The 27,807-nt window shown below is 43.2% G+C and overlaps 1 protein-coding gene and 1 long non-coding RNA gene across 2 annotated transcripts; both read right to left on the reverse strand.

Moving 5' to 3' along the window:
• Positions 1-910: 910 nt before the first annotated feature.
• On the reverse strand, positions 911-20,405 carry LOC306938109 (protein NLRC3-like; the record flags this gene model as incomplete). Its single annotated transcript, XM_079522125.1, has 10 exons — positions 911-988; positions 1,076-1,473; positions 9,432-9,493; positions 11,199-11,327; positions 12,319-12,495; positions 16,257-16,285; positions 16,614-16,770; positions 18,178-19,996; positions 20,088-20,293; positions 20,401-20,405. 10 exons carry the CDS (start codon positions 20,403-20,405, stop codon positions 911-913), a joined length of 3,060 nt encoding a protein of 1,019 aa, XP_079378251.1.
• Positions 20,406-21,027: 622 nt separating this feature from the next.
• On the reverse strand, positions 21,028-27,606 carry LOC306938883. Its single transcript, XR_013791787.1, has 3 exons — positions 27,497-27,606; positions 26,505-26,618; positions 21,028-21,135 (listed from the first exon to the last, which is right to left on the reverse strand). It is a non-coding gene; the product is annotated as an uncharacterized lncRNA (long non-coding RNA).
• Between the last annotated feature and the right edge of the window lie 201 nt (positions 27,607-27,807).

The raw sequence follows: 27,807 nt of genomic DNA on the forward strand, positions 1-27,807 counted from the left end.
GTCGACTAAATATAAGATGTTAGTTGACAAAATCTACAGTTAATTTAGTTGACTAAAATGTATTTTGGTGGGCCTTGGTGGCTGAGTTTACATGCTGAAAATAGCAGATCTACAAGCTCACAACGTGTCGCAATGCGACGCGTTGTGGGCTCTGAAAATAGCAGATCTACAAGCTCACAACGTGTCGCTTGTCGTTGTGGGCTCTGAAAATAGCAGATCTACAAGCTCACAACGTGTCGCAATGCGACGCGTTGTGGGCTTGTAGATCTGCTATTTTCAGCAACCAAGCATAACATGACTTGTCTTTTAGTTCTACTGGATCTCTTCTCCACCTTAACATTTTAGTCTAGTTTTTATTTGTTGATGAAATTGTCAGTATATTTAGTCTTAGTTTTAGTCATCATAGCTTAGTTTTTATTTTGTTATTTAGTCTTCCTGAGTTTAAAAAAAGTAGTCGGCGAAAATTTTCCGTCAGTTTTAGTCGACGAAATCAACACTAACTGGTTCTCAAAGTGTGGTCCAGGGTCCTCCGGGGGTCCTTGAGGGGGTTCCAGGGGGTCCTAGAAGCTAAATGATCAAATATTAACCATATATTACTTTGCTATTTGAAAATAGCAGATCTACAAGCTCACAATGCATTGGGTCAAAGGTCAAATACATGGGGGGAGTTGACATGACAACGTCCAGGAGCTGTAATGTGTGATGTCACTAGTGATGCTTATTACATCATCACGATGATGTCACCGTGATGTCATGAGTCACTCATGCCCAAATATGGAGTCCATGATGTCAGACTCGGCTATAGTGTCAAAGTACCCCGTGGCGACGGTGGTAACCATGACAACCTGCAATCACTCAAACATGTTGAGTAACCATGGCGTCCTGATGATGTCACCCTCACATAGAGACTCTATCTCTGCTCACACAGACACACTGAGGAGGAGAGGTATAACATGAACCCAGCATAGAGAGATTGAGTGGGCGTGGTCTGGAAGGTGTACAGGTGTCTCAGTGAGTCAGAGCACACTGTGTAGAAGGACAGAGTCCCAGCGGGACGGTCCACATACACTGATACTCTGTTGGAGCCTTTAGAGGCTCTGACAGGGAGGACAGTCTGCTGTCCGTTGTGTCTGACAGAGTAAATGGTACCACTAAGACCACCACAGTCCAGACTCCAGGACTTGTCATTCCCTCCAAGCCTACAGTCAACACCACTTCCACAGTCCCAACCACCTCCTTTCCTGCCGATTGTTCCGTCAGCCACTCCTATCTCAACCAGTCCACTGCACTCTACCTCCCAGGAACAGCGTCCAGTCACACTCTGTGTACTCAGAACCTGACGGCATTCATCAAACCTGTCGGGGTGATCAGGAGGACGCTGACCCCCTGACCTCCGTGTGACCTTCCTGTTGTCCTCAGACAGAGAGAGGTCTCTGTGTGCTGTGTTTGTGTCCAGTGTGAGACGCTGGAAATCTGATGAGAAAACAACACAAGGAACATTAAATACATCATTCACTGACTGACACACACGCACAAATGCACATGCACGGTCGCACCCATGCGCGCACACACACACACACATGCACGGTCGCACACATACACACACGCACGGTCGCACACATACACGCGCACGGTCACACACACACACACCCGCGCGCAGTCACACACACACACACACACGCACAGTCACACACATACACACATGCACGGTCACACACACATGCGCGGTCACACACACGCGCGATCACACACGCGCGCGGTCACACACGCGCGCGGTCACACACGCGCGCGGTCACACACACACACGCGCGGTCACACATGCGCAGTCACACACACACGCGCGGTCTCACACACACACACGCGCAGACACACACACACGCGCGCAGTCACACACACACGCGCGCAGTCACACACACACGCGTGCAGTTACACACACACACGCGCGCAGTCACACACACACACGCGCACAGTCACACACACACACACACATGCGTGGACACACACACACATACATGCGCGGACACACACACGCGCGTGGTCACACGCGCATTCACACACACGCACGCAGTCACACTCACACACGGTCACACACACCCGCGCGCAGTTACACACACACATGTGCGCAGTCACACACACACACAAGTGCGCAGTCACACACACACATACACACGCGCAGTCACACACACGCGCGCGGTCACACACACACACACATGCGCGGCCACACACACACACGCACGGTCACACACACACGCGCGGTCACACACACACGCAGTCACACACACGCGCGCAGTCACACACACACACACACACACACTTGCGCGGTCACACACACACACGCGCGGTCACACACATGCGCGCAGTCACACACACACACACAACACACGCGTGGTCACACACACGCTCGCGCGGTCACACACACGCTCGCGCGGTCACACACACACTCGCGCGGTCACACACGCGCGCTCGCGCGGTCACACACGCGCGCTCGCACGGTCACACACGCGCGCTCGCACGGTCACACACGCGCGCGCGCACGGTCACACACGCGCGCGCGCGCGGTCACACACACGCTCGCGCGGTCACACACGCGCGCGCGCGCGGTCACACACGCGCGCGCGCGCGGTCACACACACAAACGCGTGCGGTCACACACAAACGCGCGCGGTCACACACACGCGCAGTCACACACACAAACGCGTGCGGTCACACACAAACGCGCGCGGTCACACACACGCGCAGTCACACACACACATGCGCGGTCACAGACACACATGCGCGGACAAACACACACATGCGCGGACAAACACACACATGCGCGGACAAACACACACATGCGCGGACACACACACACACACACACACACACACACACACACACACACACACACACACACACACACACACACACACACACACACACACACACACACACACACACACACACACACACACACACACACACACACACACACACACACACACACACACACAGTTGGGTGAAGGGTTAGAGTCCAACCACCAGGGGGCAGAATGTCAAAGTCTCCACACAGTGTGATTTTATTTGAACTGGAGACCCCCCAAAATAATCATTTGAACTGCATGGGGACCAGTGTTGTTTTCGTCGACTAAAACTATGACGAAAAATGTTTGTCGACTGCCTTTTTTCACTGATGAAAACTAAATGGAAACAAAATGAAAACTAAGCTATGATGACTAAAACTAAGATTAAATATACTGACAATTTGATCAACAAATAAAAACTAGACTAAAATGTTAGGAAGGGACTAGTGGACAAGAGATCCAGTAGAAGTGATTTTACATTTGGTTGCATGCTGAAAATAGCAGATCTACAAGCTCACAAGCTTATGAGCTTGTAGATCTGCTAGTTTTAGCAAGTGTAAAAACAGTCATTACGACGGCATCAAGGCCCGCCAAAATACATTTTAGTCGACTAAATCAACTGTAGATTTAATATCCTATGATATTAGTCGACTAAAACTATACTAACACTAAGACATTCCAGGTGACTAAAATGTGACTAAAACTAAATGGAAACTATTCAAGAGACTATGACTAAAACTAAAATCTAAATTTGCTGCCAAAAACAACACTGCTGGGGACCCCCCAAAATAATCATATTTTAACTGGGGACCCCCCAAAATTATAATAAATGAAGTGGGGACCCCCCAAAATTATAATAAATGAAGTGGGGACCCCCCAAAATTATAATAAATGAAGTGGGGACCCCCCACACTGACAAGCACATGGAATTGTAGGCGTTACATTTAGTTTGAGGCATTGTGAGCTTGTAGATCTGCTATTTTCACAATATTTTCCACTTTCTTACACCTTATTTGACATTTTTGGCCAATTTGGCCACAACCATCTGGGGATCCCCACAACCATCTGGGGATCCCCACAACCATCTGGGGACCTCCACAATCATCTGGGGACCCCCCACAACCATCTGGGGACCCCCACAATCATCGGGGGACCCCCACAACCATCTGGGGACCTCCACAATCATCTGGGGACCCCCCACAATCATCTGGGGACCCCCCACAACCATCTGGGGACCCCCACAATCATCTTGGGACCCCCCACAATCATCTGGGGACCTCCACAATCATCTGGGGACCCCCCACAACCATCTGGGGACCTCCACAATCATCTGGGGACCCCCCACAATCATCTGGGGACCCCCCACAACCATCTGGGGACCCCCACAATCATCTGGGGACCCCTACAACCATCTGGGGACCCCCAGGGGGTTCATGGGGGGAGGAGGTGCCTAGTTCAGGTATGCAGTGATATGTCAGGCTAGAGGGGGTTAAAGCAATGGGCGAAGGTGGTTGGTGAAGAGGAGAGCCCGAAGAAAAAGGAAGTGACACAATGACAGTGGGCAGAGACAGACTCTTTAGCCAAATTCCAATACCCAAAATCTCGGCCACTCGCTCACTCCCACTCGGTCACTCGGGGTCATTCCAGCTTGCCCCGGAAATGGTTAACGTTCCAATATTGTTAATGTGCTCCATCGAGGAGGCGAGTGGAGTCGAGTGGAGGAGCCGAGTGGGCTCTCCGAGAGCGCATAGAGCGAGTGTACATCAGGTGCAGGCTCGGTGGGGTATGTTGTCTCCTCGCGCCGGATTTCCGCATCACGTGTACATGTTTTTTTCTTTCTCCAGTGACATAAGTCCGCCTCCTCCACATGTGGCACACTGCTTGAAACCCGATACTATGCACCCCCCCCCACCCCCATCCACCAGCGCTGAATTAATAGAGCTTCTGAATGATAAAGTAGCCTATCTATAGCCTACATATGTGAAAGTGAAAGGACCACAACAAGCCACTGGCTTTATTGCGTTGTGTGATATAAGCATAATGAAAGTAGGTATATAAATATAGGCTATATTGTGCGCGACTCAAAAGCTATAGTTTTTTTCTCTCTGTGCATGCCTGAATGCGCAGACTGCTATGAATGACGGTGACAAAAATGTAGCCTATTTATGTGGACTGAATATGTAAGTCAGAAAGACTACTTAATTCCTGTTATAGTGTCCGTTATATGCAAAGACCGTCGGAGGAGAGACTGTCGGAGGAGCGCGCGGGGGGGGGTTGATTTATAAGCACAAAATGATGAATTGTCTATTCTGTAGACTGTACTGGGTTCGGAGTTCCAGTGATCCAGCTGTGTGACACTGTATTGTTCCACCACTTTTGCTTTGGCAATGTAAATGTATGTTTTCCCATGCCAATAAAGCCCTTTGAATTGAATTGAATTGATACACGTCATAAGTGATCGCGGAATTTGCCGTCGCTTTGAAATGACAGCGGAGTACATTGCGATTCTAGAGGCAAATCCACTCCACCACTCTGTCCTCGCATCGAATCCTCTCCTCCTCGCTGGGAGCGGAGCTAAGGAGCGAGTGGAGGACGCGAGGGGAGTGAGCGAGTGTGAAAGTTGCGGTATTGGAATTTGGCTTTTGTTATTTTATAATTATAAAGGAAGTGACACACTGACAGTAGGCAAAGAGAGACTAGCATAGACAGAGACAGACAGAGGCCCAATCCCAATCGCCTCCCTCAAGCCCTGAGCCCTGAACCCTCATTGACTTTAATGACGTCAGCTGTAAGTGCTTGAGGGTGAGAGGCTGCAAGGGCTCCAAATTGTTGTGAAGGAAATGGGACAGCACTTTGAAGATGTGCCATTCATGACAATTTGCATCACTTTATAAAACAAACTGTCCTTATTCACAGCAAGTGCTTTAACCCACTCAGGGCGGGAACCCCTTTTGGTGTTTTAAGCATTATGTTATACTTTAGCTATTGAAAAATAGCAGATCTACAAGCTCGGCACTCAGTGCCGCGCTACGAGCTTGTAGATCTGCTATTTTATAAAAAACGTGATAATGTGGCGCAAATCTTTGAATATATATATATTCTTTCAGAGCAAATGTTTTTAACTCATATCTTTGCTTCTGAGGGGTCCCTGGAACAACATATTTTCAGATGGGGTCGGCGGCCAATTACATACATTTTTGGGTGTCCTTGATGTAAAAATGTTTGAGAACGACTGACATTAAAATATGGGGTTTTCAGAAAACTGTTTAAATTTAGAAGGCATTTGTAGAATCGTCCTCAGGTCTAATCCTACTATAAATGCGCCACATCTCTGTGTGCGTGCGTGTGTGCGTGTGTGTGTGTACGGTTGTAATGCACGTAACTCGAGAACCGTTTGCCCCACCGACTTCAAATTCGACACACACGTTCCACACCCCCGCAGGGACCCACGGTTCTCCAAAACCACCACAAAAGGCTCTGGTCAGGCTCTGCCAGTGGGCCCAATGAGGCCAAGTACCCTCACCTGTGCAATTTCCAGCCTCTGCCTCAGCCAATTGATTGCCATGTCTATCATGTCTATTTTTAGTATTTAAGCTGATATTTTATTAGTTTTATAAAAACACTTTCCTGTGTGATAGGGGTTGTAATATCCATAGATAATAATATTCATAATATGCATTATAAATTGCATTTCCACATTATTTTACTTTGCTCAATAGTCATTTCTATCATGTTTCCCTAATTATTATTGTTATTAAATATATCCTATCCTTCCATTCCGTCTCCTTTTGAGAACAGTGAGAAAGCACTATTGTTTGTTGACATTCTAACCGCGATACATAACTTATTTGCATACTTAAATGATTGACGTTCAGAGGATCCCCCTGGTAACGCTATGAACTGTGGGTAATTTCTTTTCCAAAGTCAGCCTATTGGCCCAATCCCAATCTGCTCCCTTGCTGACTCAATGAGCCCTCACTGACTTACTGTAGGTGCGCGTTCATGTGAAGTCTGTGAGGGCTTGAGGGATGTCCCATTTGAAATCGTTAAGTCAGTGAGGGCTCAGCCCCGCCCCTTTATGCACCCTTCGCCAAAGTCAGCATCGATGCTGACTTTGGCTGACTTTGACAAAGAAATTACCCACAGTTCATAGCGTTACCAGGGGAATGAGGGGGATCGTCCGAACGTCAATCATTTAAGTATGCAAATTAGTTATGTATCGTGGTTAGAATGTCAACAAACAATAGTGCTTTCTCACTGTTCTCAAAGGGAAACGGAATGGAAGGATAGGATATATATATATTTAATAACAATAATAATAAGGGAAACATGATGAGAAATGACTAATGAGCAAAGTAGAAGAATATGGAAATGCAATTTATAATGATTATGATGAATATTACAACCCCTATCACACAGGAAAGTGTATTTATGAAACTAATAATAAAACGATCAGCTTAAATACTAAAATAGACATGATATAAATAGGCCAAGCATGTAGGCACTGGCTGTGAATAAGGACAGTTTTTATAAAGTGATGCAAAGTGAATCTTCAAAGTGCTGTCCCATTCCTTTCACAACAATTTGGAGCCCTTGCAGCCTCACTGACTTACCGATTCCAATGGGACATCCCCAAGCCATCGTGGACTTCACATGGACGCGCAGCTAAATCAGTGAGGGCTCATTGAGTCAGCAAGGGAGCGGATTGGGATTGGGCCAGAGAGACTCTTTGTTATTTTCGGCACCCTCCCAACCCAGTTTTAGCCTGTATTAAAACCTCCCAACCCAGTTTTAGCCTGTATTAAAACCTCCCAACCCAGTTTTAGCCTGTATTAAAACCTCCCAACCCAGTTTTAGCCTGTATTAAAACCTCCCAACCCAGTTTTAGCCTGTATTAAAACCTCCCAACCCAGTGTTAGCCTGTATTAAAACCTCCCAACCCAGTTTTAGCCTGTACTAAAACCTCCCAACCCAGTTTTAGCCTGTATTAAAACCTCCCAACCCAGTTTTAGCCTGTATTAAAACCTCCCAACCCAGTTTTAGCCTGTATTAAAACCTCCCAACCCAGTGTTAGCCTGTATTAAAACCTCCCAACCCAGTTTTAGCCTGTATTAAAACCTCCCAACCCAGTTTTAGCCTGTATTAAAACCTCCCAACCCAGTTATAGCCTGTATTAAAAGGGCAATAAAACCCAGTTCTCTGGTTAAAACGTCAATCCTGTTTCCTCCCTTTATTTTCTAAGTTAGTGAGACAGCTTGAGGGAACGTAAACGCTACAGTACTTTACTTGAGTATTTCCAATATCCAACACTTTTATTTCTATACTCCACTACATCTCAGATTCCAAATATTGTACTTTTTCTCCATTACATTTAGTTACTAGTTATTTGTAGATTTGGATTATTATTACAAAACATACATTTCCCACTTAAGCCCATATACATTTTGGCCATTTGAAAATAGCAGATCTACAAGCTCACAATGCGTCGCATCACGGTGCATATTAGTGAATGAGGCCCATTGTTTCTGTCAAAAGATTTTTATACATTTGAAAACTTGAAATGGGACATTCTGCATAAAGAGTACTTTCTACTTTTGGTACTTTAGGTACATATTGATACCAATACTTTTGTACTTTTACTCAAGTACATTTTGTATTCCAGACTTGTACTTGTAACAGAGTATTTCTATATTGCAGTACAAGTTGTCAACGTGGTGCGACTCGACGCGTTGTAATCTCAGATCTGTAGTTTTTATGAGCGGTGCCTCCTCTCCATTACGCAGCTGTATGTGTACGTGTCTGTCTCTCTGTGTACGTGTCTGTCTCTCTGTGTACGTGTCTGTCTCTATGTGTACGTGTCTGTCTCTCTGTGTACGTGTCTGTCTCTATGTGTACGTGTCTGTCTCTCTGTGTACGTGTCTGTCTCTATGTGTACGTGTCTGTCTCTCTGTGTACGTGTATGTCTCTCTGTCCGAGCACGGAAAGCTGCAACACGGTAACTCTGTCCTTTCTCAACCATTTCGGACGCGGGAAGGTTTGCCAGAACCGTCCCGGCCCCCTGGGCGCGTTCCGGGGACCCCCACACGGTAACTCTGTCATTTTCCAAAAATAATCAAAGTACAGCATAGAGCACAGCACACTACAATACAGTACAGAGCAGTAACTATACCAATAAATGTATAGTTGCACCGCTCAGTTCACACAAGTGTGATTTTTTATTTCCAGTTGTCTTGTATGTTGTTAAATGGAGCGTAGAACAATGCAAATGATCAACACAGAGATCACTTGTGAGTTTCTAACAAAAACGAGACACACCTGTGATCTGCACACATCACGGCTCTGCACCACCTTTCATGCATCACACGTCAGAATTGAACTTATGCCAATATAGACGAAATACATTATTTACGACCAGGTTAGTGAATGGGGCCCATTGTTTCTGTCAAACCACATGACCTTATCTTGATGGTGTTAAGGACCAGGCCAAGAGCACAGAGTAGAGAGCATAAGAGTTTTCAGGACATCAACCAAGTATACAACAGTGTATAAAATGTTAATGTGTGATATTGACACAGACAGACAGATACTCACGTTTTGTAATGAGTTGACTCAGTTGAGGGTTAGTAAGCCAATCTTCTCCTCCATGTTTCACTCTGTAGGAAGTAGAACAACAATGCATCATGGCCACGTTTACATGAGGACTTTTAACCCCCTTTAATTCCGAATAAAAGAAGAAGCAGTGATGATGATCCCCCTGGTCTGTGAGTGTTCAAAGATCCAACCGTCCCGAGTTGATCATGATCACTCTGATAATTTTCAAAGATGTTTGATATAGGCTAGCCTTACAGTGCATCGGGGCCTCGTGGGACTCACAGAAAGACAGTGGAGGAGAGAGGACGCAATGCCGTCAGCCCACACACACACACACACACACACACACACACACACACACACACACACACACACATACACACACACACACACACACACACACACACACACACACACACACACACACACACACACACACACACACACACACACACACACGTCCATCCTATCCCCTTCAACTTTTATAGGCTATATCCTAACTTTTCCAATAAATTGCAACCAAAACGTCATGAAACATAACGGCTTTGCAGTTTAATTGCATTGATGATCAGATGCAGTATTAAACACCCAATTTATTCTCTGGTAGCCTACAGTACTTTGGCCGGAATATATTCCATGCCATGATGATGCGGCGATGGTGTATCGTGCAGATAAGCTTATGCTTTATGCGATGTACAAGACCACAGATGGGACACGTTGTCAGCCTGTAGATCAGCTCTTACTTTCACAATGTACGTGCATTGTGCAAAGACGAAGCACAAATAAATGCAATAGCCTTGTGAGGCGCGCAGCGAAAAATGGATAAATGCGATGCCCCCCCTCTGTTTTGTGTGTGTGTGTGTGTGTGCGTGTGCGTGTGCGTGTGTGTGTGTGTGTGTGTGTTCAACAGACTCTCTCTCTCTCTCTCTCTCTCTCTCTCTCTGGTCCAGTGCTTACAGCGAGAGAGAGAAGCACTGGAACAGGGCTACGTCGATATATATCACATGACGACACCGTCCATGTAAACACTCATTCGGAATGACCATTTCCCATGGAAACTCGCAGCAAAAAACATTACTTCCGAAGTATTTTATTCGGAAGTATTTATTCGGAATGATCAGCCTGCATGTAACTGCGGCCAATGTCTAACTGTCTAACACAACGTCTCCACTAGCTGACACTACAGTGTTTCACTCTGTAGGAAGTAGAACAACAATGCATCAATGTCTAACTGTCTAACACAACGTCTCCACTAGCTGACACTACAGTGTTTCACTCTGTAGGAAGTAGAACAACAATGCATCAATGACTAACTGTCTAACACAACGTCTCCACTAGCTGACACTACAGTGTTTCACTCTGTAGGAAGTAGAACAACAATGCATCAATGTCTAACTGTCTAACTAACACGGCTCCACTAGCTGACACTACAGTGTTTCTCCTATCATTATCTTGGCCCTGCAGCTCATCCAGACATACTCACTGCTGCCCAGTTTGGATCTCATCACCTCCTCAGACTCCACCTTAACCCCTATAGCACTCCACTCTCCATTTATACCTTCTTGATGCAACTTTACTATGCACATATATCTGGGATATGTCTTGTTCTTAATTTAGATTATTGTTGTTGTTTAGAGTACACTTTTAGAGTTTATTTGAGGCACTGCATTGTTCTCTCTGTATGCTTTGTGTCGTTGTGTCAGAGTGAATACACTGTTAAGGGAAACACTGCACTGTCCAACATGGACACAGCCCAAGTCTACTCACTTGCAGTTCTCCAGGACTGAATCATTCACCACGTTGAGGCTCAGGTCCAACTCTCTTAGGGAGGGATTAGAGCTTACAGCTGAGGCCAGAGCTTCACAGCATCTCTCTGACAGGCCGCAGTGAGCCAGTCTGAAACATCAGATGAAAACATATATATAAATAAATAAATAAATAAATAACACATTTATAATATGCATTATTCCTGGATTTAGAACCTGCTTACAGCCATCTATTAAAGGACTTTCTTGTCCCCCACCTGGATGCTTTAGTAACTATAAAGTTTAGTTCCATTAAAACAAACCCTGACCCCCAAAATAATAATATTTGAACTGGGGACCCTGACAAGCACATGGAATTGTAACCATTACATGAATGTGAAAAATATTAACAAACTACAAGCTCACAACACCTCACAGTGAGCTTGCAGATCGGCTATATTCACGATGTTTGCTTCTTTCTTCCAGCATATTAGTATTATTATTATAATATTATTAAGAAGCTTGATAACTGTGGCGTAGCTACAATGGGTCGCAATACCAAAATAGACGATCTACAAGCTCCTCAACGCGTTGTGAGAAATTCCGTCATATGATGAATTAGCCGATACACTGGCCTTAAAGTGATATTACACTTTGAAACATGGTTGGGGTCATTTTAACGTCTACTCAGGCACATAGGCTTGTGTTATCATGATCTTTTTTTCATCCTTTATTCACCCAGGGTAGTAGCTGAGCACAAGTGCTCATTTTCAGCAACGCCCTGCACACATAGAGACACACAGACAGATACACATATTAAAACCTGGGAGCTGACCAGTACAACCACAGTCTTATACTGTGGGCCACTAAGCAGCTCCACTGGAGCAGGTGGGGGTTCAGTGCCTTGCTCAAGGGCACTTCAGCGGTGTTGGGTGAGTGATGACCAATCACTTCCTGACCCAGATTTTTCCTGCCCGTCTGTGGAATCGAACCGGCAACCTTTCGGCAACAAGGGCGCTCCTCTAAACCTTAGGCCACCGCTGCCCCAAGCTTATTAATATCAATATCAAGCTTATTAATACATTCTCAACACAGCATTCATATATCAAGTGATGAAAATAAATATGGTAAATGCATCTTACTTTAGAACTTCCAGTCTACAGTGTGGGCTCTTCAGTGAAGCACAGAGCAGCTCCACTAGTCCTGAGTCCTGCAGGTCGTTTTCACTGAGGTCCAATTCTCTCAAATGGGAAGGATTAGAGCTGAGAGCTGAAGCCACAACTTCAACGGCTGTCTTTCTGAGGTTACAGCCAACAAGTCTGTAAATGCAGATTAAATAAGAGATTATAAAAACAAATTGTACCTAGTTCACTGCCATGGAAGTTAACTGAAAACAAATCGATGTAGTTATCTAGATATGAAGAGTATTTAGAGGAGCAGAGTGTGGAATAGACCAGGGGTTCTCAACATGGGGGTCACGACCCCTCAGGGGGTTGCAAAATTAATTTGGGGGGGGTCCCCAAATTATTAAAAAAACTTTTTTTCTTTTGCAACTAAATAGCTGGACAATGGAAATTTAGAGTTTACATACACAGTGCATGCATACACTTTCCTTAATGATTATATCTGGGTTTCAGTATTTATTTATGATGTATTTTCTCTATTATTAAGGTTATTGTAGCGGTCAATTTGTATTGTTGGTGGAGAGGGGGGCGGGGCGGGGGTCGCGACATTGCCAAAGCATTTCCGGGGCTCCCCAGACAAAAACGTTGAGAACCCCTGGAATAGACAACACCACTTGACAGCACAGAATAACAGAGGAAGAAAACAATATAGATATCAAAGCAGTAGAAGGTGTGAAATGAAGACTGCACGTTAGTTCGATTTCCCCCAATATTGTCAAAAAAATGTCATAACCTACAGTATGCTCTCAGATGTTTTATTTTTTAGTGGCCAAGAACATCTAAGTAACAGGTTGAAACCAGTGTTTAAATCACTTATGAAGTTACTGTATACTGTGCCATGTTTTCACAATGTCAATCTTACGGAAGCAGTACCGTGCATGCAGACCAGTGTTGATTTAGTCGACTAAAACTAAGACGGAAAATGCTCGTCGACTACCTTTTTCCACTGACGAAAACTAAATGTAAACTAAATAAAAACTATAAGCTATGATGACTAAAACTAAGACTAAATATACTGACAATTCCATCAACAAATAAAAACTAGACTAAAATGTTAGGAAGGGACTAATTAATTTCATTTTACAATTAGTTGCATGCTGAAAATAGCCGACGCGTTGTGAGCTTGTAGATCTGCTATTTTCAGCAAGTGTAAAATCAGTCATTACGACGACATCAAGGCCCGCCAAAATACATTTCGTTCATCAACTGTAGATTTAGTCGACTAAAATCTTAAGTTGTGGAGTAAAGTCCTTACTAGAGGCTTAGTAACTACTAGTTAGTTTGTAACTAGTGGCTTACTAAATTGTGTTGCACCACGACTGCTTAAGGCATAACGTAACTAGTAGTGCCTAGACTGTTCCTAAAATAATGTGTAGCATAAAATGACGTCATAGCTCCCGGATCCAATGAAAACGAGCGGTTTCTACACTAGGAAGTAAACGTTATCTTGTCAATGTATGTATTTATCAGATGTTGATATTTTTTTATTATCAGATATTGTTTACTGCAAAGATTGTTTGATATATTTACAGGTATAATAGTACATGCATTGTATTTAAATATCTGTACAGTATATTGATTATTAAATGATCTATACATTTGTTGACATCCATATGAATATATTTTACTGACTAAATGTTCTTTAAATGTATATCAATTAACAGTTCATTTGGTCCGCGAGCACACAACAGAAACCAAGGATTATATATTTCAAGGGCGAGAGATCACAATAAAAATCCTAATCATTCTTCCTCCACACTGGGAGAAAAACAGCATCTGAAAGTTTGATGGGGCATTTTTTACACGTGAATGCAGTTAGAACTTTTCCATTGCATCTTATGAGAGGTGGTGTTCTTCTGCTGCCTTTATGCGCGCGCATGCTGTTTCTTATCAGTGTGACGTCGTCTGATAAGGCGTCTATATGGAGAGCCTCCGTCCCCACCAGCTATGGGATATTTTAAATCCAGCTCCATTGAGCCCATAGAGTATATATATAATAGAGACTGAACTGGCGCGAAGCTCCGCCCCCCCAGCTATTCATGTCAGTGGAAGTTGCTCAGTGGCGTTTTGAAGCACCCGGAAGACTGCCGGAAGTCCCTCCCAGGACCTCAACTTTGAGGTCCTGAGTGACGTAGGGCAACCGAGCGCTCAACGTTAAAGCCCAGCTGCACGGGGTTTCCCGGTCATGAATCCACGGGTCCGCCTGTAGTCCCTCCTCCTACCACTAGGACCCAGAGCTTCAACGTTGGAAAGTCTGCCTGCCCCCTTGATTGAGCCTCCAGGATTTTCAAAGCGCTGTTCGAGAGCTGTCCATGGTGCGCCGCCGCGCACCTGGCGACCGTAAATCATTTGTGAGTTTGTACCGCATGGCTGAGCAAATGTAACTGGTTGTAATGCTAGCTAAAGGCTGTGAGCTAATGCGGGTGGTGATGTACTCATAACATAAGCCCCCACCTTCCTGAATAACCCGGAAAGGAAACAAGCACCGTCGAGTGAGAGCGGACGGGTGGCATTCCTTAGGAGTGCATATGCTACCACTAGATGGCGCTAAAGGAGTAAGGAGTAAAGCTCGATAACTGTGGCGTAGCTACAAGGGGTTGAACGTCGAAAATAGCCGATCTGCAAGCTCACAAGTATGTTGTGTCCTCGACGCGCTGTGATTCAATTCAGTTCAATTTTATTTTTAAAGTCATTAAATTGTACCTTTAGAAATGTGCAGATACTAGTCTGTATACACTTAAACTGTATGTTGGTGTGTTTACTGTTGAGTGAGAAACCACACTAGTTGCACATTAAGCTAATCATCTGGGGACCCCCTTGGGGGTCCAGACCCTCAGTTTGGGAACCACATGCCTAGACTAATATAATGATATTTGATTGGTACAGTAGGTAGATGCAGGATATTGATTATGTGTTGATCTGTTGCGTACCTCGGTAAAGCTTGATAACTGTGGCGTAGCTACAACGGGTCGCACATAGACGATCTACAAGCTCACAAGTGTTGCGTCCTCGACGCGTTGTGAGCTTGTACATCAGCTGTTTATGGTGTGTAATCCAGTTGTATGACCAAGTAGCTCAGAAGCCTATACATTTGCCTTAAAGGGTTATTACCCTTTCAAACATATTTGGGTAATTTTAACATCTACTCAGGCCCATAAGCTTGGGTTACCATGATATCAAGCTTATTAATATTCTCACCACAGCAATCATATTATATTCACATAATACAGTGCAAAATAAACAGAAGTGATTACAATTTATGTGGTAAATGTATCTTACTTTAGAACTTCCAGTCTACTGTGTGGGCTCTTCAGTGAACCACAGAGCAGCTCCACTAGTCCTGAGTCCTGCAGGTCGTTTTTACTGAGGTCCAATTCTCTCAAATGGGAAGGATTAGAGCTGAGAGCTGAAGACACAACTTCAACGTCTGTCTTTCTGAGTTTACAGCCAACAAGTCTGTAAATGCAGATTAAAAAAGATATTATAAAAACAAATGACACATAAACAATTATTTGAACTGAGGACCCAATACCCTGACAAGCAAGAATTGCAGGCATTTCATTTAGTTTGACTCGGCTGCACAGATACATGTTGTGTTTGCGTCTTCTGTAATATTCGCCAATTTACCAAATTGGTTTTAAAAATGTTTTAAAAGTCATTAAATTGTACCTTTAGAAATGTGCAGATACTAGTCTGTATACACTTAAACTGTATGTTGGTGTGTTTACTGTTGAGTGAGAAACCACACTAGTTGCACATCAAGCTAATCATCTGGGGACCCCCTTGGGGGTCCAGACCCTCAGTTTGGGAACCACATGCCTAGACTAATATAATTATATTTGATTGGTACAGTAGGTAGATGCAGGATATTGATTATGTGTTGATCTGTTGCGTACCTCGGTAAAGCTTGATAACTGTGGCGTAGCTACAACGGGTCGCACATAGACGATCTATAAGCTCACAAGCGTTGCGTCCTCGACGCGTTGTGAGCTTGTACATCAGCTGTTTATGGTGTGTAATCCAGTTGTATGACCAAGTAGCTCAGAAGCCTATACATTTGCCTTAAAGGGTTATTACCCTTTCAAACATATTTGGGTAATTTTAACATCTACTCAGGCCCATAAGCTTGGGTTACCATGATATCAAGCTTATACATATTCTCACCACAGCAATCATATTATATTCACATAATACAGTGCAAAATAAACAGAAGTGATTAAAATGAATGTGGTAAATGTATCTTACTTTAGAGCTTCCAGTCTACAGTGTGGGCTCTTCAGTGAAGCACAGAGTCCTGAGTCCTGCAGGTCGTTTTCACTGAGGTCCAATTCTCTCAAATGGGAAGGATTAGAGCTGAGAGCTGAAGACACAACTTCAACGTCTGTCTTGCTGAGCTGACAGCCAACAAGTCTGTAAATGCAGATTAAATAAGAGATCAAAACAAATGATACCTCATTCACTGTCATGGAATTTAACTAAAACATCTCCTATCTAGTTATCCAGACATACTATAGACACCACTTGACAGCACAGAATGACTGTACAGAGGAAGATAGACATTTTGATATCAAAGATTTCAACCAGCAGTTGAAGGAGTGAAATGAAGACTGACAACATTGCATATTTACTGCCTAAACTGTGTAAAAGCTTTACAAACAAGCTGCTGGAGACCAGCATTCAGTCTCTATTTCTGTTCCCTGTCTCCTCAAGCTGGGCCACAGCTGTAGGCTTTACTGTTAGTTTGAATTTACCCCAATAGTATAACCTTTCATAACCTACAATATTATAACATTTCATAAGCTACAATATTATAACATTTCATAACCTACAATATTATAACATATAATTTAACCTACAATATTATAAAATATCATAACCTACAACATTATAACATTTCATAACCTACAATATGGAAGTTATGTGAAGAGACAAGAGACAGAACCAGGAAATGCTAGTGAAGCTCTGACCAGCTGGAGAGTTGAGTTATATAACACATCTACAAATGCAGGCAACGAGCGTTCTGACGGTCATGCAAAAAACTTTGCTGATATGGAGCGTCGGTCATTGCGTTGCGACGTCCCCTGAATCATTCTAATAAATAATAGCTTGTAGATCTCAACCAATAAAAGTGTTTGGGGACTGTGGCGAAACCTCGGTCAAATAGAGACTTTGCGAGCGAATATAGGAGGGGTGGACGACGTCGATGCGCAGTGCGTTGTCGTTCGCGGTCAGGGCGGTCTCATTGGAATTTTCAAGCTCGGAAAAGGAAAACAGCAGCTCCAGAAATTGCAGCAAAATTGCATCAAACATATGCACAGATATCAAAAAGTTTCTTATATTATTGTTCCCTTTCACAATCAACAAATGTGACCAGATTTCTTTTTTAAATGAGTTAATAGCATAGGCAGACTCTTCACATACTAGAGCATGTCTGAAATAAGTGTCAGAGCTGAAATCGACATGTAAATATGAAATAAATGCTTAAACATGTAGCTAGGTGTAATGTTACAGACCACAGAAGTGAACCTTTCAAGCCTGTTTTCTCAACTTGCTGTTTTCTGCAAGACATTACTCTATAAGCCATATCTCCAAAACTGGTGGGTAAAACTGAACAACCAATATGTAAATTTGAAGCTATGATTCCCTGCTTTCATATGACATGAAAAAACGAAAATTCAAAAAAAATCCAATGGCAGTCCCTCAGTCAAATTTAGTCACAAATGTCGGTTAGCACTAGCACAGTATTCATTTCTAATTATACTGATAACTGTAATGACAGATTGACTCTAGGATGTTTCTATTCAATTGACTACTAACCGAGCCTTTCTGCAGTTCCTCACAGCTGGGATCAGTCTGTGTCGAAACTGCTCTGATGTGTTGTATTTTTTCAGGTCAAACTCTTCCAGAACCTCCTCTGAGGTCAGCAGCATGACGGCCAGAGCAGAGCATTGGCTCCCAGTCAGTTTCTTCTTTGATCCGCTCTTTGACTTCAGGTACTGTTGGATCTCCTGATGTAGTGAGTGGTCATTCATCTCCATCAAACAGTGGAAGATGTTGATACATCTGTCAGGAGAGGCATCACGGGAGTACATCCTCCTCAGGTTCTTGATGGCTTTCTGGATCTCCTCTGGACTGTTCTCTGTCTGACCCAGCAGACCTCCTAAGAGACTCTGGTTGGACTCCAGTGATAGGCCATGAAGGAAGCGGACAAAGAGGTCGAGATGGCCATTTTTACTCTTCAGGGATTTTTTTATAGCAGCTTTCAGGAAGTCGGAGAGGGAGCTGTCACTCTTGTATTTCTTAACTTCCAGAAATGTCTTCAGTACCTCCATGTTCTTTTGCGTGAAACAGTGGAACAGGTAGACTGCAGCCAGAAATTCTTGGATGCTCAGATGAACAAAGCTGTAGACGGTTTTCTGGAACAGCACGCTCTCTCTTTTGAAGATCTGCGTGCACACTCCTGAGTACAGCGAGGCGTCTTTCACATCAAGACCACACTCTTCCAGGTCTTCTTGGTAGAACATGATGCTACTTTTCTCCAGGTGTTTAAATGCCAGCTTGCCCAGATTCAGAAGAACATCCCTGTCAGTCTCTGTGAGCTGCTGTTGTGTCCCCTTTTCTTTTTCTTTCTTGTTCACATCATGAGTCTCATCATACTTCTGCTTCTTCCTGTTTGTCAGAACCAACAGGAATTGGCAGCACATCTCAGTCAGGGTCTTGGGCAGCTGTCCTATCGTGGTGTGTGTCCTCAACATGTCCAGCAGAACGGTAGCAATGATCCAACAGAAGAGTGGGATGTAACACATGATGTGGAGGGTCCTCGATGTCTTCAAGTGTGAGAGGACTCTGTCGGCCAGCTTCTCTTCACTGAATCTCTTCCTGAAGTACTTCTCCTTCTGGGGGTCTGTGAACCCTCGCACTTCTGTCACCATGTCAACACATGCAGGAGGGATCTGATTGGCTGCTGCTGGTCTGGTGGTTATCCAGAGGAGGGCTGAGGGGAGCAGATTCCTCTTGATGAGGTTTGTCAACAGATAATCCACCGATGATGTCACTGTGACATCAGAGATGATTTCATTGTTGTCGAAGTGCAATGGAAACCTGCTTTCATCGAGGCCATCAAAGATGAAGCAAACTTTCCAGGCAGCGAGCTGCTCTGCTGTGACCTTCTTTAATGTTGGGTGGAAATCATGGATCAGTTTGAGAAGGCTGTACTGCTTATCTCTGACCAAGTTCAGCTCCCGGAATGAAAAGAGAACCAGGAGATCTATATCTTGATTCTCCAAACCTCTTGCCCAGTCCAGAGCAAACTTGCGCACAGAGAATGTTTTTCCAATGCCAGCGATGCCTTCGGTCAGAACACTTGTGCTGGGTGTCTTTCTGCCAGGGAGGAGGATCTTAAAGATTTTACAGCAGTTGATTGGTTCGTCATGGAAGGTCTTCATGTTGGAAGCTGTCTCAAGCTGTATCACCTCATGTTGGCGATTAACCCCTTCACTCTCTCCCGCTGAGATATAGAGCTCTGAGTAGGTGCTGGTGACGGAGGTTCCAGACTCTTCCGTCATGTCGTCTTTCACTTCATCAAGACTATTCAGACTGTCCTTATAATCGTTCAAATCATCCTGCAGACTGACATCTGCAATGAGAAGAACATTTATGTTTTAAACATTGAGGTTCATTTATAACTTTACATCTTTACAGCACACATTACCAATTTAATACCGTACAGAAAAGTCCAGGTGTGGTTCTGGATGTCTTTCCACACTGGGGACAGCCACAGTGTCCTGTGGGAGCAGACTGGTCCCAGTATGAGGTGATGCACTGTCTGCAGAACCAGTGTCCACAGCTGGTAGAGACTGGATCTGTCAGAACCTCCTCACACACTGAACACCTGGATGCCTGCTCTGCCACAACACGACTCCTCTTCCTCTCCCTGTGGAGATGAAGTCTTTAATATGGACATATAATAATATAGTATGATATATTACATCATTGATATGGTCACGCTGAATTGTATTGATGTACAATATTAATCTCCACGTCATGGAACCGTATGGTATATTCATAAATCTTTCAATCATACATTATTATTTAAGATATAAATTGTTTGTCAATTTGTTTGACTGATTATGGCCCCTACACACTGTAGGAGTTTTAATGTTGTCGGCGAGTCATCAGATCGTTATGTATTTCACACTGCAGGAGTCTTTTTTTTAAATAGTCTCTAATTACCGGTATATCGTTGTGGCTTTCACACTAAAGTTTAACGATTGGTCGCAGACTAGGCATCACACACTGCAAGAGTTCACCAAGATGCGATCCAGACCCGATATTCATTTGTTTTTATTTTATTCGTTTTTACATCTCACGCACGTGCAGGATGCCGTGATACAAGCGCGAGACCGACACAGGATGCCTCTCTCTCTCTCTCTTTCTCTCTCTCTCTCGCTCTGCGTGCACGCCACACACACACACACACAAGACAGCCAGGCTACACAGGGCGAAATGTTTAACAGGACGTTAAATCTTGATTTTCATGAAATAATTCTCTGTCTCTCTGCACACACCAACGTAAAACTACTTTTTAGTTAATTATTTCTTTGTGGATTAATTCTTTCTTTCCAGTTGACGTTCACAGAGACCAGTGAACAGTGATCTTACTTTGAGTTTGAAGGTCCAGGTTCATTCCTGAAGTTCACAATGGGATCCTTAGACCAGTCACTCTTCATAGACACACAGCTGGGTGTCGGAGACTCTGGTCTGTGGTGAACACTTCTGGAATCATAGAAATGTTTATATAATTATCATCTGAATTCACTTGGTTCAATATTTGTTGTTGTAAAATCCCATTTTACATCTACATGGATTAACGTGCTCAGTCGCCACAACTGATTTGTTATTTGGAAGCACATCGCACACCGAAAATAGCTGATCTACAAGCTTACTGTCCACTGTACCATGATGTAAGAAATTCTGAAAATGTAAGGAAAAGAAATCCAGGATAAGAATCCATATATTTTTTGGGATGTTTTTGTTTTTAGGAAAATTCATAGAGAAGGCGTGACAGTTACCTTGGAGAACAATGTATCCATAACTGTTCATGTATTGTGTTTGTGGTGTGTTGGTGTAAGTACATTTAGTGATTGTCTTGTAAGCCCTTGTGGGCTGGGCATTTTATGATGCAGGACTGTAATAAAAAACTATCAATCTATAGATTGATCGATAGTAGATATTCGATAAAACTAAAGGTTAAAACCACCGTCTGTGATTTCTTCAACTGGTTGACTGTGTGTTGGTTTAGAATAATAATGCCTAAACATCATACTTCTGTTTTGTATGTGCTAATTGTTTAGGAACAGTGCTAGTGTACTGTGGCCTCTCCTTTCATGTTGTTATTATCGTTTAGGAACAGTGCTAGTGAACTGTGGAGTCTCCTTTCATGATATTATTGTTTAGGAACAGTGATAGTGTACTGTGGGGTCTCCTTTCATGATATTATTGTTTAGGAACAGTGATAGTGTACTGTGGAGTCTCCTTTCATGATATTATTGTTTAGGAACAGTGCTAGTGTACTGTACTGTGGAGTCTCCTTTCATGATATTATTGTTTACGAACAGTGCTAGTGTACTGTGGAGTCTCCTTTCATGATATTATTGTTTAGGAGCAGTGCTAGTGTACTGTGGAGTCTCCTTTCATGATATTATTGTTTAGGAGCAGTGCTAGTGTACTGTGGAGTCTCCTTTCATGATATTATTGTTTAGGAGCAGTGCTAGTGTACTGTGGAGTCTCCTTTCATGATATTATTGTTTAGGAGCAGTGCTAGTGTACTGTGGAGTCTCCTTTCATGATATTATTGTTTAGGAGCAGTGCTAGTGTACTGTGGAGTCTCCTTTCATGATATTATTGTTTAGGAACAGTGCTAGTGTACTGTACGTGGAGTCTCCTTTCATGATATTATTGTTTAGGAACAGTGCTAGTGTACTGTACTGTGGAGTCTCCTTTCATGATATTATTGTTTAGGAGCAGTGCTAGTGTACTGTGGAGTCTCCTTTCATGTTATTATTGTTTAGGAACAGTGCTAGTGTACTGTGGAGTCTCCTTTCATGATATTATTGTTTAGGAACAGTGCTAGTGTACTGTGGAGTCTCCTTTCATGTTATTATTGTTTAGGAACAGTGCTAGTGTACTGTGGAGTCTCCTTTCATGCTGTTTCACAAATGGCAGATTGGGACGTGGCCTGAAAACGTTTGTACCCCAGCCTAGATCCAGAACACATGTCGGCCATGATTACCTTCTGGTGTGAGCGGTTCAAAGATCCAATCTTAAGCATTAGGAGGATTCAAATACTGTGTGTTGAGGTCCTTAGTTGTGTTATAGTGTGTATATTGTATAGTGTTATAGGGCCAAATTCACAACGGAAATATACGACCAGCCTGGTCGAAATATACAACCAACCTGGTCGACTGTCGACCAGGTGTAAATGAAATGCGTAATGATAGCGTATTTATCCGTCCGATCAAGCTGTGACAAGCTCACGTGTCATTCAGCAAAGGTGGCGTAATGACCCGTGTATCTCATTTCGCCTCTTTCCCAAGGGGTTCGCCTGGTGTCGCCTGGTTTAATGGAACATCCACGCCCATTCCACGCCATATAAGGCAACAGGAAATATCTGTCCTCAGATGAAAAACGTCATCACAGCCTGCACAATGCACAGATCCCCAAGCTTATAAGTTATACACAACAGTGAACGCGGTGGTCCGCGATGCACCTCACCGCATGAGCTTGTAGAGCAGTTTATTTTGACAGCAATGTCAACGACGGACTGAACGTTATTAAGTATAGGCTACTCTCATAACCAACTCGTGTATTTATTGATTTAAGTTCAAGCTCAAGGCTATAGCCTAGGCCTACTTTTGCAACAATTTCACACTCGCCTTTGCAATAGTCAAATATAAATAGTAAATAGTCTGTCTGTCAAACCGTCATGTTTGTGAACCATATAATGATGTAGGCATACAAGCACAAGTTGCGCGATACTCGGATATATATAGGCTATCATTTTTGTATGTGCTGACCAATGTTGGGGACACATGCCTACATATTTTATTTGAGGTTTGGGGACTATTAATTGATTCAGCATGAAGACTAAAGCCTTCTAAATAAATATACGCATGCCTTGATCACGAGGTTCTGAAAAGTGTGCTTTTTCACACATTGCACCAATGTTCTACCAGTCATATATAGGCTACAATTGTTATCATATTCTGTACTTGTCATTCATGTAATTCACATATTAATGCTATTCAGAATGTACTGTGTAGTAGGCCAATGTACAGTAATGTTTTCAATTTTGCAAATATTTGCTATTAATGGTTCATATTGCAGGTGCATTATTTATTAATATCGCATGCATTCAAATGCAATGCACATGCAATGCATGCATGTGTATAGGCTATCATTTTTGTATGTGCTGACCAATGTTGGGGACACAGCCTACATATTTTATTTGAGGTTGGGGGACTATAATTGATTCAGCGTGAAGACTAAAGCCTTCTAAATAAATATATGCATGCCTTGATCACGGGTACACCACCCTCTGAGCTGACTTGGAAATGAGCAGATTTTACGACCAAGGGCCGTCAACGTCATGCCAAGTTCAAGTTCATGAATTCCACATGTAACGTGGCAATCCTCGTAAATGTCTGTACGCTCACGATATGAGCGTAAACACTGTTGTGAATTTGGCCCATAGTGTTGTGTGTATTATATAGTGTTATAGTGTGTATATTGTACAGGAGAATTGACATACTGTGTGTGTGGAGGTCCAGGTTCATTACTGAAGACAGGAGGTATTCCCATAGACCGGTCACTCTTCATAGACAGAAGGCTGGGTGTTGGAGACCCTGCTCTGTGGTACAGACTTCTGGAATCATAGAAATGTTTCTATATGTATCATGTAAGTGAAGAAGTCATTCACATGACTTTGTTCTATATTTCAATATTTGTTGTTGGGAGGTCTGAAGTTTAGTTTTTAGTGACATTGAGATGTTGGAGAACCAAGAGGTGCAAGCATAGTCAAAGTAACCTATGCTTTCTATGGCATAGGCAGCTCCCGGCAGGATCCGCCAGGAGAATCTGTGGACTCTCCGCCACATGAGATTAATTAATTAGAGCGACAGAGAGAGAGAGGAGTGTGTGTGTGTACGTGTGTACGTGTGTGCATCAATTTAACAAAGGTGCAGACGATCAGAAATCAGCAGAGAGTGATCGACGTTTGCACTACTCAGTAGTGCAAACGTCGATCACTCTCTGCTGATTTCTGAGACGTTTTTTTCCAGGGAGAAAAAAAAAGTCTAGGTCCGAGTCCACTTCAATACGGCATACAGTAGTGACTACTGTATGCCGTATTGAAGTGGACTCGGACCTAGACTTTTTTTTTCTCCCTGGAAAAAAACGTCTGGGATTCCGAGGCTAAAATGGCATTCAATGAATGAGGCCTCCAGCAAGAGTCTTGAGAGCACTTTTGTTGACAGAAACTCTGCCAAAAATATTTCTTGAATTTAGCTTCTGAACCCATGTTCTACCAGTCATATAGGCTACAATTGTTATCATATTCTGTACTTGTCATTCATGTAATTCACATATTAATGCTATTCAGAATGTGTGTAGTAGGCCAATGTACAGTAATGTTTTCAATTTTGCAAATATTTGCTGTCAATGGTTCATATTGCAGGTGCATTATTTATTAATATCGCATGCATTCAAATGCAATGCACATGCAATGCGTGTATAGGCTATCATTTTTGTATGTGCTGACCAATGTTGGGGACACAGCCTACATATTTTATTTGAGGTTTGGGGACTATTAATTGATTGAGCATGAAGACTAAAGCCTTCTAAATAAATATATGCATGCCTTGATCACGGGTACACCACCCTCTGAGCTGACTTGGAAATGAGCAGATTTTACGACCAACGGCCGTCAACGTCATGCCAAGTTCAAGTTCATGAATTCCACATGTAACGTGGCAATCCTCGTAAATGTCCGTACGCTCACGATATGAGCGTAAACACTGTTGTGAATTTGGCCCATAGTGTTGTGTGTATTATATAGTGTTATAGTGTGTATATTGTACAGGAGAATTGACATACTGTGTGTGTGGAGGTCCAGGTTCATTACTGAAGACAGGAGGTATTCCCATAGACCAGTCACTCTTCATAGACAGAAGGCTGGGTGTTGGAGACCCTGCTCTGTGGTACAGACTTCTGGAATCATAGAAATGTTTCTATATTTATCATGTAAGTGAAGAAGTCATTCACATGACTTTGTTCTATATTTCAATATTTGTTGTTGGGAGGTCTGAAGTTTAGTTTTTAGTGACATTGAGATGTTGGAGAACCAAGAGGTGCAAGCATAGTCAAAGTGGCATTAGCCTGGGGTCCACCTATGCTTTCTATGGCATAGGCAGCTCCCGGTAGGATCCGCCGGGAGAATCTAGACGCAGCTGCGCGACATGAGACTAATTAATTAGAGCGACAGAGAGAGAGGAGTGTGTGTGTGTACGTGTGTGCGTGTGTGCGTCAATTTAACAAAGGTGCAGACGATCAGAAATCAGCAGAGAGTGATCGACGTTTGCACTACTGTATGCCGTATTGAAGTGGCCTCGGACCTAGACTTTTTTTTTCTCCCTGGAAAAAAACATCTGGGATTCCGAGGCTAAAATGGCATTCAATGAATGAGGCCTCCAGCAAGAGTCTTGAGAGCACCTTTGTTGACAGAAACTCTGCCCAAAAATATTTCTTGAATTTAGCTTCTGAACCCATGTTCTACCAGTCATATAGGCTACAATTGTTATCATATTCTGTACTTGTCATTCATGTAATTCACATATTAATGCTATTCAGAATGTGTGTAGTAGGCCAATGTACAGTAATGTTTTAAATTTTGAAAATATTTGCTGTCACCAACGGCCGTCAACGTCATGCCAAGTTCAAGTTCATGAATTCCACATGTAACGTGGCAATCCTCGTAAATGTCCGTACGCTCACGATATGAGCGTAAACGCCGTTGTGAATTTGGCCCATAGTGTTGTGTATATTATATAGTGTTATAGTGTGTATGTTGTACAGGAGAATTGACGTACTGTGTGTGTGGAGGTCCAGGTTCATTACTGAAGACAAGAGGTATTCCCATAGACCGGTCACTCTTCACAGACAGAAGGCTGGGTGTTGGAGACTCTGCTCTGTGGTACAGACTTCTGGAATCATAGAAATGTTTCTATATTTATCATGTAAGTGAAGAAGTCATTCACATGACTTTGTTCTATATTTCAATATTTGTTGTTGGGAGGTCTGAAGTTTAGTTTTTAGTGACATTGAGATGTTGGAGAACCAAGAGGTGCAAGCATAGTCAAAGTGGCATTAGCCTGGGGTCCACCTATGCTTTCTATGGCATAGGCAGCTCCCGGTAGGATCCGCCGGGAGAATCTAGACGCAGCTGCGCAACATGAGACTAATTAATTAGAGCGACAGAGAGAGAGGAGTGTGTGTGTGTACGTGTGTGCGTGTGTGCGTCAATTTAACAAAGGTGCAGACGATCAGAAATCAGCAGAGAGTGATCGACGTTTGCACTACTGTATGCCGTATTGAAGTGGCCTCGGACCTAGACTTTTTTTTTCTCCCTGGAAAAAAACATCTGGGATTCCGAGGCTAAAATGGCATTCAATGAATGAGGCCTCCAGCAAGAGTCTTGAGAGCACCTTTGTTGACAGAAACTCTGCCCAAAAATATTTCTTGAATTTAGCTTCTGAACCCATGTTCTACCAGTCATATAGGCTACAATTGTTATCATATTCTGTACTTGTCATTCATGTAATTCACATATTAATGCTATTCAGAATGTGTGTAGTAGGCCAATGTACAGTAATGTTTTAAATTTTGAAAATATTTGCTGTCACCAACGGCCGTCAACGTCATGCCAAGTTCAAGTTCATGAATTCCACATGTAACGTGGCAATCCTCGTAAATGTCCGTACGCTCACGATATGAGCGTAAACGCCGTTGTGAATTTGGCCCATAGTGTTGTGTATATTATATAGTGTTATAGTGTGTATATTGTACAGGAGAATTGACGTACTGTGTGTGTGGAGGTCCAGGTTCATTACTGAAGACAAGAGGTATTCCCATAGACCGGTCACTCTTCACAGACAGAAGGCTGGGTGTTGGAGACTCTGCTCTGTGGTACAGACTTCTGGAATCATAGAAATGTTTCTATATTTATCATGTAAGTGAAGAAGTCATTCACATGACTTTGTTCTATATTTCAATATTTGTTGTTGGGAGGTCTGAAGTTTAGTTTTTAGTGACATTGAGATGTTGGAGAACCAAGAGGTGCAAGCATAGTCAAAGTGGCATTAGCCTGGGGTCCACCTATGCTTTCTATGGCAT

Source organism: Electrona antarctica (genome assembly GCF_951216825.1).
Source record: "Electrona antarctica genome assembly, chromosome: 15".
NCBI classification, from domain to species: domain Eukaryota; kingdom Metazoa; phylum Chordata; class Actinopteri; order Myctophiformes; family Myctophidae; genus Electrona; species Electrona antarctica.